At 39.6% G+C, this 13088-nt stretch overlaps 2 protein-coding genes across 6 annotated transcripts in view; one reads left to right on the top strand and one right to left on the bottom strand.

Annotated features, from left to right (window-relative positions):
- Positions 1-2063, top strand: part of itga2 (integrin subunit alpha 2) — a 132247-nt gene extending 130184 nt beyond the window's left edge. Inside the window, exon 30 of the mRNA XM_033030853.1 lies at positions 286-2063. Coding sequence (XP_032886744.1) covers positions 286-387 — 102 coding nt within the window. The 3' untranslated portion in view covers positions 388-2063. The remainder of the gene's footprint in view (positions 1-285) is intronic.
- mocs2 (molybdenum cofactor synthesis 2) overlaps positions 1-13088 on the bottom strand; it is a 75995-nt gene that overhangs the window by 11615 nt on the left and 51292 nt on the right. For 2 of the 5 annotated variants that reach the window (XM_033030866.1, XM_033030888.1), the window contains exons 6-8: positions 10245-10368; positions 9178-9231; positions 5691-7673 (exon numbers count right to left, since the gene is read on the bottom strand). In XM_033030866.1, coding sequence (XP_032886757.1) covers positions 7605-7673; positions 9178-9231; positions 10245-10368 — 247 coding nt within the window. In that variant the 3' untranslated portion in view covers positions 5691-7604. Of the gene's footprint in view, positions 1-5690; positions 7674-9177; positions 9232-10244; positions 10369-13088 lie in introns of those variants that run through there. The other 3 variants (XM_033030876.1, XM_033030880.1, XM_033030894.1) reach the window with 3 other exon arrangements.

Below are 13088 nucleotides of genomic sequence, written 5' to 3'. Positions count from 1 at the left end.
AACAGTCTTATGTGTAGGATTATAAAGCAGAGCCGTATGGTATTTATTTCATAATGTTCAGATGGATACTGTTTGGCCAATAGTGACGTTGCACTGGCAGTGGCCAATATCCAAATAGCAAACAAGCATCTTATTTTACATTGTGGCCAGAGCAGAAAATATAGCCGAATATTATCAACTACACATATATAATCCTAAATGGAAATATATAATTATGTGAAATAAATTAACACGAGGCAGTGATTTTTGCCAGCAGTGAATGAATACTTACTTTGTTTTCAACAGCTTGGCTTCTTTAAAAGGAAATACAACAAACTGGCAAAGGACGAAGAGGAAAATGATGACGATGACAATGACAATCTCAATGATAATGCTGCTGAAGAATAATGAATTATGGTTAATTTCACTGTGAATTATACAGGTTCTTAGACTGAATTGTTGAATATGGCTGGTCGCAAGGGATGTGGTAGATGTATTCATATTAGGTCACTACTAAACTGAGTCGTTATAGAAAATCATGAAGGTTTGATAGATTCAGTGTTTACATTTTATGGAGCTAATTTCACTTTTGGAGAAAAGCAAAAATTGCTGCTTTTCTTCCCATTTGACCTACTAATTTAAATGTGGGAACATGTCACTTTAAAGTGTGCCATTTCAGTCATTGGTTGTAGATTATGAAGAAAATGGCCAGTTTCCCACATTCATTTCAGGAATTTCATCCTTTATTTCTTCTTGAAGATTATGGAATCATCAATATAAGAGCTGATCATGGTCTTCTGCAAAAATGTTGCTACTAAAAAATGTAAATGTGCTCATCATTGAAATCAATTGAATTTGGTCGAGAGGGTCCCCAAACTGAAAAGGAGAATTTTGGATGCTCAATATTCTACCTAGCCTCAAGGCAAAAGTATAACAATTAGTTTATACGATGTGATACTTAATTACCTGTCATTGCGATACCAGGGGCAAATATTTGCATATATTTAACTAACAGGAAAAGTTCCTCATTAAGTACAAATGTCAAAGGGTTGCAGGCAATCCTACTGCTGGTTTGCAAAATGAGCTGCTGGTGACCAAGATTCCCTTTGTAAGAACATCTTCAGAACATTACTCCCATTGTTTTCTTTTGCACTCAGAATGTTGGTTCTGATCCACATACACAATGGGAATAATAATTAATATTTTAATTCAGCCATTAACATACCCAGCCAGGCACACAGTAACATTGATTGCTTTCCCAGATTTCAATTTGTACTGCCATCTATCCTTCTAGATATGCCTTCTATCATAAAATTTAACTTTCCTCTTGGTCAATAAGATTATTGCTAATTTTTCTCTATTTCTTTTGAAAATGGTTCTATTTTGCTCCACTCTGCTGTGTGCTATGTTTCAATATTTCCACTTTCGTCAGATCAATACTTCATCGAAAGCTGATTCAGGTATTGGGAGCAAATAATCTATTGTCATTCAGGATAGCTACTCGGGTTTATTAAAGCCAACATTATGCTATGTACTAATGTCCGGTCACTAATACATTATTATGTAAATAAGACTTACAAAATATCTTTTGAATACGATTAAAAGTTTTTTTCTACAAATCAAAGGGATATGGGTAACATTGCAAGAATTTTTTTAATGAAAAATTTCTTGAAGAATGGTACTGTTTTCAATAATGTGATTAGTACATTTTATATGCATCGACTTTTCTGCCAACAACATTTAAATTTGAGTTCTTGTTTCTCAAAGTATTTTTAAAAAACACCACCATAAAGCTCATTTTAAAAACAAATGTTCTGAGCACTGGAAATCTATATAAACTCAATGCAAAAGCCAGTCATGGTGCACTGGTGGGACTTATTGCACTTACAGATTTGGGTTTATATATATGTAAATATATGCTTCAAATATTTATTAGGTGATTTCTTCCCAAATTCAATACTACTGTTTATTTTTCATTTTGGATTGAAAAGTGAAAGGGTTGTCTGGCTATGCATTGCCTCCTTTTAATGTGAAATGTCTATCTCTGTAATTCACAGGCTTTAATTAAAAAAAAAGAATAAGAGCAAAACTTATTGTGTATTTTCATTTATTTCCAATATTATTATCTTCATTGTACAAGAGTCTGTGAACATTTTATCCAGCTTCCCTGTAAGTTTATCTGTGTGCTACTTCTCATAATTTTGATCCAACTCCATAGAGAATCGTGTAATCTGATGGAGGTCTTCTACCATTTCAAAATTTAAATTTATTTGTTTCAAAAACAACTTTGCATTCCTTTAGTTTATCAATATAAGTACTGTGCCTTTTGCTAATAAACTCTTGCCCTATCCTTTCTCCAGTTTTGTCATATTAACTGAGGAATAGTGAAAAACTAGATTGGTAGATTAATAGATGAATGTGGAATTCATTGCCACAGAAGGCGGTGGAGGCCAAGTCAATGGATATATTTTAAGATGGAGATTAATAGATTCTTGATTAGTACAGGGGTTAGGGGGAGAAGCCAGGAGAATGGCATTCAGAGGGAAAGATAGATCAGCTATGATTGAAAGGCAGAGTTGACTTGATTGGCCGAATAGCCTAATTTTGCTCCTACAATTATGAATTTATGGAAATAGCTATCAAAATCTTTGCCACAAAAAATAGTCCCAAGGATCTCCATGCAATGTAGCCATCCTTTGATTTATGTGGTGCTTCAAATACAGTTAGTGCAGCCGATTCCTGCAAACCAAACTGATTATGCTCGGATAATGAACCACTTGATTCACTACATGATCATACTTCTACGGCTCACTGAGGAAATTGAGCACCTTTCAAACATAGCACTCACAAATTGATCTGGATGCAGCCAAAAGCCCTCTGCACTTGGGGATATCCTACAATTATAGTGTCATAGAGTCAGAGAGTGATTCAGCATGCCCTTTGGCCCAATTTGCCCACACAGGCCAACATGTTCCAGGTACACTAGTCCCACCTGCCCATACCCCCCTATACCTGTGTAACTTATTTCTTAAACATTGGGATAGTCCCTGCCTCAATTATCTCCTCTGGCAGCTCGTTCCATACACCCACCACCCTTTGTGTGAAAAAGATACCCCTCAGATTCCTATTAAATATTTTCCCCTTCACCCTGTCCTTGATTCACCGACACTGTGCAAGAGATTCTATGCATCTACCCAATCTATTCCTCTCAAGATTTTATACCCTCTAAGATCACCCCTCACCCTCCTGCGCTCCAAGGAATAAAGCCCCAGCCTACTCAATCTCTATAGCTCAGACCCTCTAGTCCTGGCAACACCCTGGTAAAAATTCTAATAAATTCTAATTCTAATAAAAAATTGTAAATTCTTGCAGAGCTGATCCTTGCACAAATGATGCTATTTCCCATGCATTTGGAGGAGGTGCAACAACAGTCCATTCACCTTTTCCCTTCCCTACATCGAAGAATGCAAACAATAATTCCAGGTGAAGCAGGCACTTCCAACCTTGAGTACTACACTTGGTGTTCACAATGTGGTCTCCTCTACAATGGAGAAACAAACAAAGGGATTGGGTGATTATTTGTGCACATGGGGTGGTGATTTTTGCAGCCTGCCCATTTGATTTGCAATCCCAATCGCATTCCAAACTTTCAATCTGCAACCTCCTACATGGGCATAGTTAAGTCCCAATGTAAACTAGCTGAACAATATCCCATCATTTCCAAGCATCATACTCGTCTCCCTTTTATCCAATTTTTCCAAAATGCTTTACTAATGATTAGTATGCATGTTCCTTATCACCTGATCTGCCTTAACCCGTCTCCATTTGTATTTTTTCTCTTTTACCACACTCCTTCCTCCACTTCTGCTCTGAAAACTGCAAGTCCTCCACTCTTCCCCCAGTTCCAAGGGTCATTGATCCAATACATGGACTGGTTCCTCTTTCCACAGATGCTGCTTGACCGGCTGAGTTCTTCCAGCATTTGTTTTGTTATATGAAACCTCAAATGCTTTCAAAAATTAAGCAACAATCAAAAAATCAAAAGGCAATCTTGCAAAATTGATTGATTCCTTTATTTCTGGTGTTGTAGGTGAAGTGGGGTCCTTCCTGCTGAAATACATGCAGTTAACTAAATGAGATTAAGATCAAGCATTAGCAGGACCACAGGACCTATCCATGTTCTCCAGAGATGCTGCCTGACCTGCTGAGTTACTCCAGCATTTTGTGTCCATTTAAGCAGGAGCACAGACTTAACTATAATAATGCAGGAAAGGCAATAGACAGTTCGCATATAATAGGCTCCCATACTACCAATGTCATATTGACCATGAATCTCTTGTTTTGGTGCTTTTTCTTCCCCCCAAAGGACCACCATGGAATTTGTTACAACAAAACGAGCAGATATAGCCCGAGTTTCATGACAGTACAGCATTCCCTACCTCAACGCTACTGAAGCTCAGCTGTCACTTGCAAATAAAATAATTTCTTACAGGCCTGGCTTTAATTTTTAGGTAGTGAATCCTCATCCCAGATTTTCTAACTGAAATTGTTTCTCGCTACCTATCCCATGATAAGCCCTGAATGCAATGGAAATGTCAATTGAAATAAATCCACACTAGATTAATTTCTGGCAACGTCTGCAGGGGCGTGCATAAAGGCAGCCATAAGTAGTTTGAACAGGATTCAGTGACTAAATGGTTCTCATCAGATTAGGTCGACTTGCTGACAGCATTTAACAACCCTGTTAAGTTCCATTGTGCATATTAAGTACATATGGTACAGTGAAAATGGTTATCAAAAGTACAGCAGTATCATGATCAGCTGGACAAGTCGGCAGAGGTATGGCTAATGAAGTTTAATGCAAATAAGTGAAAGATGTTGCATTTTGGGAATTCAAACCAGGGCAGGAGCTTCATAGTGAATGAAGGGCCCTGGGAAGTATGGTAGAGCAGAGGGAGCTATGAGTACAAGTACATAGTTCCCCAAAATGTGGTGTCATAGGTAAATAAAGCTTTATGTATATTGGTTTTCATCAGTCAGGGTATTGAGTATAATATTTGGGACATTATGTTATAGTTGTACGAGGTTGGTGAGACTGTATTTGGAGTATTCTATTCAATTTTTGTCACCTTGCTAAAGGAAGGATTGCATTAAGCTGGAAAGAGTGCAGAGAAGATTTACGAGAATGTTGCCAGTGCCTGAGGGTCTCGAATATAGTTAGAGATTGGGTAAACTAGGACATTATTCCCTTGGATCGAGAGAGGCTGAGAGGTGATCTTATGGAGTTGTATAACATCATAGAGTGAATGCAGTCATTACCTAGAGTAGGGGAGTCAAGAGCCAGAGGACAGAGGGTGAAGGGGAGAGGATAAAGATTTAATAGAAAACGCAAGGTTAATTTTTTCACTCAGACGGTAGTGGGTATATGGAACAGACTGCCAGAGGATAGTAGTTGAGGCAGGTACTAAAACATTTAAAAGGCACATGACAGAAAAGGTTTGAAAAAGGACACCTGGACACAATCCACAATGTTTTACATTTTCACAATAAAGGTATATAGGGGCTGGAAAAGTAGGAGTTTGTAAGAGTACATGTAAAGTAATTGATAGTAATCTATCCACTCCCACTACCCCTATCCGAATGCCCCATCACCTAACTCAGCATTAAGCATCACTCTTTCTGTATTCAACAGAAATTATACACAAAATGTCTGTCAATTACATGATTTTAATATAATCATTTCTCAATACATTGAACAAATGCAGTGTTTGTGAAATTCCATAACATAAATTAAATAAATTCTGCTAAATGTCATTCAGTCTTAAGTGTTCCCAGTTTACTATTACTACAAACATAGGTTTTTGTCCAACATCGATTATGGGCCTGTCCCACTTAGGTGATTTTTGGGCAATGACAGGCGACTGCCGTAAAATCTTCAACATAGTGAAAATTTTTCAGCGACAGTGGCGACAATTTTTGCTGTCGTAGGTTGCCGCCAGGTGTCCTAGGTGAATTCCAATTAAACTAGTCCCTGGCAGTCACCTAAAGAGTCGCCCAAGTGGAACAGGCCTTTTATTAGATAAGTTACTGTTATCTATTGAAAATACAATGAAGTATTTCGGTGTGAATGTATATCTGAATGCACATGTAGATTGATACCACTAGAGGTCACAGTTTATCTACTTTCCAGCATTGTCCAAATAACAGAAGCAAGACACCGCAGATGCCATCATCTGAAGCAAAATAAAAACTGCTGGAGGTTTTTTGCATTCAGGTAGCATCTGCAGAGGGAAATGAACAGTCAATAATTTGGGTTGAGACACTTTGTTTGAATTAAATTTGATGACGAGGTTGAAAATGGAGCAGAGGGAATGGAGACCTGCAAGTTTGTAGCATGTGAGGTTGGAGTGGGATAAGGAAGTGGATTAATCAAGATTGATGCCCAGTGTCAGCTGTAGGAAATGAAAAGGATGAGAGACTGTAAAAGGCCAGAAGTGGGTGGCCAAGAGCAAGAGGAGACAGGAGAAAGGGTCGTCAGTTGGGGCGGAAAGACTCAAGGGAAGAAGAGCTCAACATCAGCGGAGTCGGGGGATATGGGGAGAAGGCAGGAACAGGGTACTGATTGGGGATGATCACCATGATCACATTGAATGGCCGAATTATCATGACAAACTCAGAACTCATTGAGGTGCTGGCGCGGGGTACAAAGACGAGGCCTCTGGTGAGGACAGACCACTCAGCGACAGAGAGACTTGACTCAGGATCACAAGAAGTTAATGAAGTGGGCTGGCTCTGAGAAGAGGAAAGAATGGGGGGTGAAATGTGAAGCCAGAGGAACGGATATAGATGAAACAGGCAAGGGGGATAGGATAACAGTGGAAATGAGAGCCTCTGGGTGTGGTGGCACAGGGAGGAAAGAGGAGGGAACATTTCACTCCATGTCTCTCCTTATCTTACAGGCTTTGTTTCTTTTCATTTATAGCCTTTGTCCAACCTTCTGCCAATTAACCCCCTACCCACCTCACCTGTATTCACCTCTCACTTGCCAGTCTTTGTTTCAGCCCCACCACTTGTCCAGCACCACCCCCCCCTCCCACTACAATTAATCTACAGGGTCCCGATGCAAACAACGCCCAACCACGTTCTCCAGCGATGCCGCCTGACCTGCTGAGTTACTCCAGCCCTTAATGTCTTTGTTTGTAAATCAGCAACTGCAGTTCCTCATTTACTCCAAGAAAAAAAGATGACACCGTTCACACTAAAATTGGCATAGTCTTCTCTTCAATTTAATATGGTCAGAATTAATGAAGAATATTGCTGCACATGTCCATTCATAGATATAAATTAAAATTCCAGAAATGCTGGAAATCAGTACAAATTTATTGGCATCAACTAGTTTCATCAAGAAATTATCCATCATGAAAATGCAAGGTACAATTTACTTCATTCTATTCCAAAATGTACACCCATCATTGTCCTTAGTTGCACTTATCAGTATTGTGCAAAAAGCACATTATCAGTTTCAATTAATGCATAACAATGCTATTTCAATTCATGATATTAAATGCTTTGACAAACACACAGCATGATGTTTATTTCAAGAATACAGTGAGATACAGTTAGTTCTAGTTATTTTTTGCCCATTGACACTCCTTATTTTCCTTCCAGATATATTCTTCATTATCATAGATCTCCTAAAATAAAAGAATTTAAAATAAATTACAACGTTCCATAAAATGGCGGCACAGTGCCACGAGAGCAGGGTAGAGTTGCTGCCTTACAGTGCTTTCAGCGCCACAGATCCAGGTTCAATCCCGACTACCGGTGTTTTCAATATGGAATTTTTACGTTCTACCCGTGACTGCTTGTGTTTTCTCCGAGATCTTTGGTTTCATCCCACACTCCAAGGACGTACAGGTTTGTAGGTTAATTGGCTTTCTATAAATGTAAATTGTCCCTAGTGTGTGTAGGATAGTTTTAATATCTGGGGATCGTTGATCAGTGTGGACACGGAAGGGCCTGCCTCAGTGCAGTATCTCCAACCTAAACTAAAATATGTATGAATATTTGTACTTCAAAATAAAGATTTGAATGTCTAAATTTGAAATCATTAAAATAATATAACATGTTCTCAACCTTTAATTAGGTGATCCTTTTAGTGATGCATGTGCTTGGTAGTGTTGTTTCTCCATGGAACCGAGTTGGGAATCGTCATGTGTCATTGTCTGGTGTCAGGACAAAGAATGTGGCCCATCCATCAGAGCCCATCGGGTGCAATTATTCTCAATGCTGGGACCGTTTACCTCAGAACACTGACAATACTTTTCTTATGCTGCCAATGGATTTGTTGGCAATTTTCCTCCAGCATTTGATATGCCTTTGCAGGTTGTCCAAGTGTTTTTGTTTATTTATTCGTTCATGTCTATAGATGGCACTGGCAATGCTAGCATTTATCATCAATCCATAATTGTCTCCAACCAAAGCAACAGTTTAGAGTCAACCACTCTTATTTTGCACTTAACTATATTCTGGAGATACATAGAAGCCAAATTGGAAAAAAAACATCACTAAACCAGCTGAGTTTTAAGAAAATCTAGTTTTGTGATTATCGTGAAACTTGCTCTCATTTCAAATGCCATATTTGTTAAATTAATTTATGTACCACAAGTGGCTTTCAGTCTTGTATCTCACAGCAGTGGACCAGAACATTGATTGCTGGTCCAGTACCACAAACAATATGCTGTCATGACATTACAAAAACAGTGGGATGGAGATCACTGTTGTCTGGTACACCAAAAGCTTAATGTCAGGTTTGATGTTCAAACACTCTATTTCCCAGATGGCCCAAGTCTTTGCTGGCATGCTGAACACAATAGTAAATGTCATCATCCTTTATAGAACATAGAATGTTACAGCACAGGAACAGGATATTTGGCCCACAATATCTGTGCCAAACATGATGCCAAGTTAAACTAATCATCTCTCCCTGCATGTGAATCACATCCCTCCATTAATGCATGTCCATGTGCCCATCTAAGAGCCTCTTAAACGCCATTACTGCTTCTCTGTATTCTTTGTATATAAAAAACTTTAAACACATCTCCCACACATCTGCATTAAATTTGCTCCCTCGGACTTAATACTGCGCCCTCTAGTCTTTGATAATTTCAACCTGCAAAAAAGGTTCTTATTCTCTACCTTATCAAAGCTTCTTCTAATTGTATATATCGGGTCACACTTCAGCCTCAAACACTGAGCAAAAAAATTAAAAATCCAAGTTTGTCTAACTTCATCTTGTAGATAATATCCTTTAATCCAGACAGCATTCTGGTAAACCTCTTCTGCACATTCTCCTAAGCCTCCACATCCTTCCTGTAATAGGGTGACCAGAACTGCAAACGATACTTTAAATGCAACCTAATCAAAATATTATAAAGCTGCAACGTGAATGCCTGACTCTTACACTCAATGAAAAACATAAAGTACTGGAGTGACTCAGCAGGTCAGGCAGCATCTCTGGAGAACATGGATAGGTGATGTTTCGGGTCAGGACCTGTCGCCAATTCACGTTCTCCAGAGATGCTGCCTGACCTGCTGAGTTACTCCAGCACTGTCCTTTTTAATAAAACCAGCATCTGCATTTCTTTCCGTCAGCTTCTTATACTCGATGCTCTGACCAAATAAGGTAAGCTTCTACCACCCTATCTACTTTTGTGTTGCCACTTTCACGGAGCAATGACCTTAGACCCCAAGATAACTCTGTACATAAATGCCATTATTAGGGTCTTGCCTTTAACTGTGTATTCCCCTAACATTTGAACTCCCAAAGTGCAACACCTCACTCAGATTAACCTTCATTGAAGTGGCTCTTGATATACTGCATTTCATTGTCTCTGTACTGTACACTGCACAATGACAATAAAGTTTGAATCTGAATATGAATATATGGATGTGACATGGATGGATTGGATGAGATTGTGAACGATTAATTGTACAATGTGAGCAGGATGGTAGAAGCAAGGTGATTAGTTGGGAAACCCTTGAACCAGTATACACAGAATGTTAATTACAGATTCGTCTTCATATACAAATTGAGAACAAATGTGAGTATCCAATTAAGGTTAGCCTTAGACCAAAATATTATAAAGTAAATGAAAAAGAAATATTAGAATAAAAAAATTAAAATAACTAGGCAAGTTAAATTTACTGCCAATTTGCTATTATACAAGTTCCCCATTTGAATTCCCTGATGTTAAAACTCATACCTTCTTCCATATAGGCACGGTGGCTTTCAAAGTGTCAATGCAATATTTCACTGCTTCAAGGGATTCATTTCTATGCGGACCAGAGATGGCAATGATCACACTTGCTTCAGTCACATTAACTAATCTGCAGAATTACAAGATTAAAAATCGATTCTGAAGCCATTAAAAACAATAAGAAGAATTTGAATTCTAAAATAATACTTCACTGTTTTAGAAATACACAGACTTAAATAATAATAATTAAGCAAGCCTCTATGCTTAAAGTGCACGGGCTTATGTCTTAAAAAGCATCAAGTTCTCAAAAAATCTTATATAATTAGACACAAATTTCATTGTTTCATATCAGGACATATGACAATAAAACACTCGACTCTTACAATATGACAGGTGATTGCAGGCAGCCACAAGACCAATAAAACTGTCATGGGAGGGGATTTTAACTTTTCCAATATAGACTGGGATCGTCACAGTGCCAAGGTGAAATTTGTCAAAGGTTTAGAGAGCTAAGTATGATCTACTCTTAGGAAATTGCAAAAGGCAAATGACTGAAGGATCCATGGGCAAGCCTATTCCAACCTGTGACCATTGTTCTATTAGCTTTAAAATGGTTATGGAAAACGAGAGGGGCGGGGCACAAATTAAGCTTCTGAACTGGGACAAGGTTGACTTTGATGGTCTTAGACTGTTACTTGCTAAAGTAGATTGAACTAAGTTGTTTGCTGGCAAAGGAACATCTAGAAAGAGGGATGCTTTTAAATATGTGATGATAAGAGTTCAGGGCAACCTGAACTCCAGTCCTGTTAGCATGATGGACAACGTAGGTGGGAGTAAGAAAGCTTGGGTGATGAGAGAAATTGAGGCTCTGGTCATGAAAAAGGAGGCATGCAACAGTAATAGGCAACTGAGATCAAGCGTATCCCTGGAGGAGTTTCAGGAACTGAGGAGCACATTTAAGAAGGATATCAAGAGGGCAAAAAGTGGGCAGAAGATAGCCCCCGGAAAATACTAAGGAAAATCATGAGATTTTATGTACATTACGGGGAAGAAGGAGAGAGAATAGAGCCTTTCAGAAACCAAAGTGGTACGTCTGCCTGGAGGCGCAGGAGATGGGCAAGATCCTCAATGAGTATTCCTCCTTTGTTCTTACCATGAAGAAAGACATGAAGACTAGGGAACTTTGGACAGTTAATCTTGAGGACAGTCCACATTAAAGTAGAGGAGCTGCTGAATGCCCAAAGATGCATGATGATAGAAAAACCTCCCGGCCAGAACAGATATATCCGAGGGCACTGCAGGAAGCAAGGGAAGAATTTGCAGATGCCCTGGCTGACATATATGACATGGGTGAGGCGCCAGAAGCCTGGAGGGTGGCTATTGGCCGACAGATGGCACAATGGGCCAAGTGTTCGGCTGGCGACCGGAAGGTAGCCGGTTCGAATCCCGCTTGAAGTGCATACTGTCGTTGTGTCCTTGGGCAAGACACTCCACCCACCTTTGCCTGTGTGTGAATGTGTGTGAATGATTGGTGGTGGTCGGAGGGGCCGTAGGCGCAGATTAGCAGCCACGCTTCCGTCAGTCTGCCCCAGGGCAGCTGTGGTTACAGAAGTAGCTCACCACCACCGAGTGTGACTGAGGAGTGTATGAATAATGCGATGTAAAGCGCCTTGAGTATTCTAGAAAGGCGCTATATAAATCCCATCCATTATTGTTGTGCCTCTATTTTAAGAGGAGCTGCACGGAAAAGTCTGGGAACAATAGACCAGTGAGCCTAACATCTGTGGCAAGCAAGTTATTGGAGCAGATTCTGAGGGATAAGATATGTGCATTTGGATAGACAGGGGCTGATTAGGGGTAGCATAGTTTTGTACATGTCTTACAAATCTGATTAAATGTTTTGAATTAGTAACCAAAAAGGTTGACGAGGACAAAGCCGTAGTCTATTGGACAGGGTATTTGATGAAGTTTCAAACAGTAGGCTGTTCTGAATGGTTTGATCACATGGAATCCAGGAAGAACTAGCTGACAGGATAGAGAATTAGCTTCATTGAAGGAAGCAGAGGATGTTGGTGGAAGGTTGTTATATGGACTGGTAGCCTGTGACTAGTGGTGTGTGTCAGGGATCAGTGCTGGGCCCATTGCTGTTTATGGTTTATAACAATGATTTTGATGAGTATGTCCGACAAGATTAGTAAGTTTGCAGACGGCACTAAAGTGGGTGGTATTGTAGGTAGCGAAGAAGGTTGTCAAAAATGACAACAGGGTCTTGATCAGATGGGCAGGTGGGCTGAGGAATGGTTAATGGAGCTTTATGCAGATAAGTACAAGGTTTTGCCATTTGGAAACTCAAACCAGGGTACGTACGACCTTTACAGTGAATGGCAGGGCACTGGTGAGTATTGTGGAGCAGGACGATCCAGGAGTGCAGGTACATAGTTATTTGAAAATGGCATCACAGGTAGATAGAGTGGTCAAGAAGGCTTTCGGTATTTTGGCCTTCATCATTTAGGGTATTGAGTATAGAAGTTGTAATGTTATGTTGTAGTTCTACAAGACCTTGCTGAGGCTGCATTTGGAGTATTCAGTTTCATTCACCCAGCTATAGGAAGGATGTTGTTAAGCTGGAGAGAGTGCAGAGAAGATTTATGAGGATGTTGCCAGGGCTAAAGGGCCTGAGCTACAGGGCAAGGCTGGGCAAGCTAGGACTTTATTCCTTGGAGTGCAGGAGGATGTTCTTATAGAAGTATTTAAGACCATGAGGGGAATAGATAGAGTGAATGCACAGACGGTTTTACCCAGAAAAGGCAATTCAAGAACCAGAGGGCATACATTTATGGTGAGAGAGGA

This window comes from Amblyraja radiata, chromosome 1, assembly GCF_010909765.2.
Source record: "Amblyraja radiata isolate CabotCenter1 chromosome 1, sAmbRad1.1.pri, whole genome shotgun sequence".
In the NCBI taxonomy this organism is placed as follows: Eukaryota; Metazoa; Chordata; class Chondrichthyes; order Rajiformes; family Rajidae; genus Amblyraja; species Amblyraja radiata.
The sequence above is the reverse complement of the archived record's forward strand: the minus strand, read 5'-3'. Positions and strand labels throughout refer to the sequence as shown.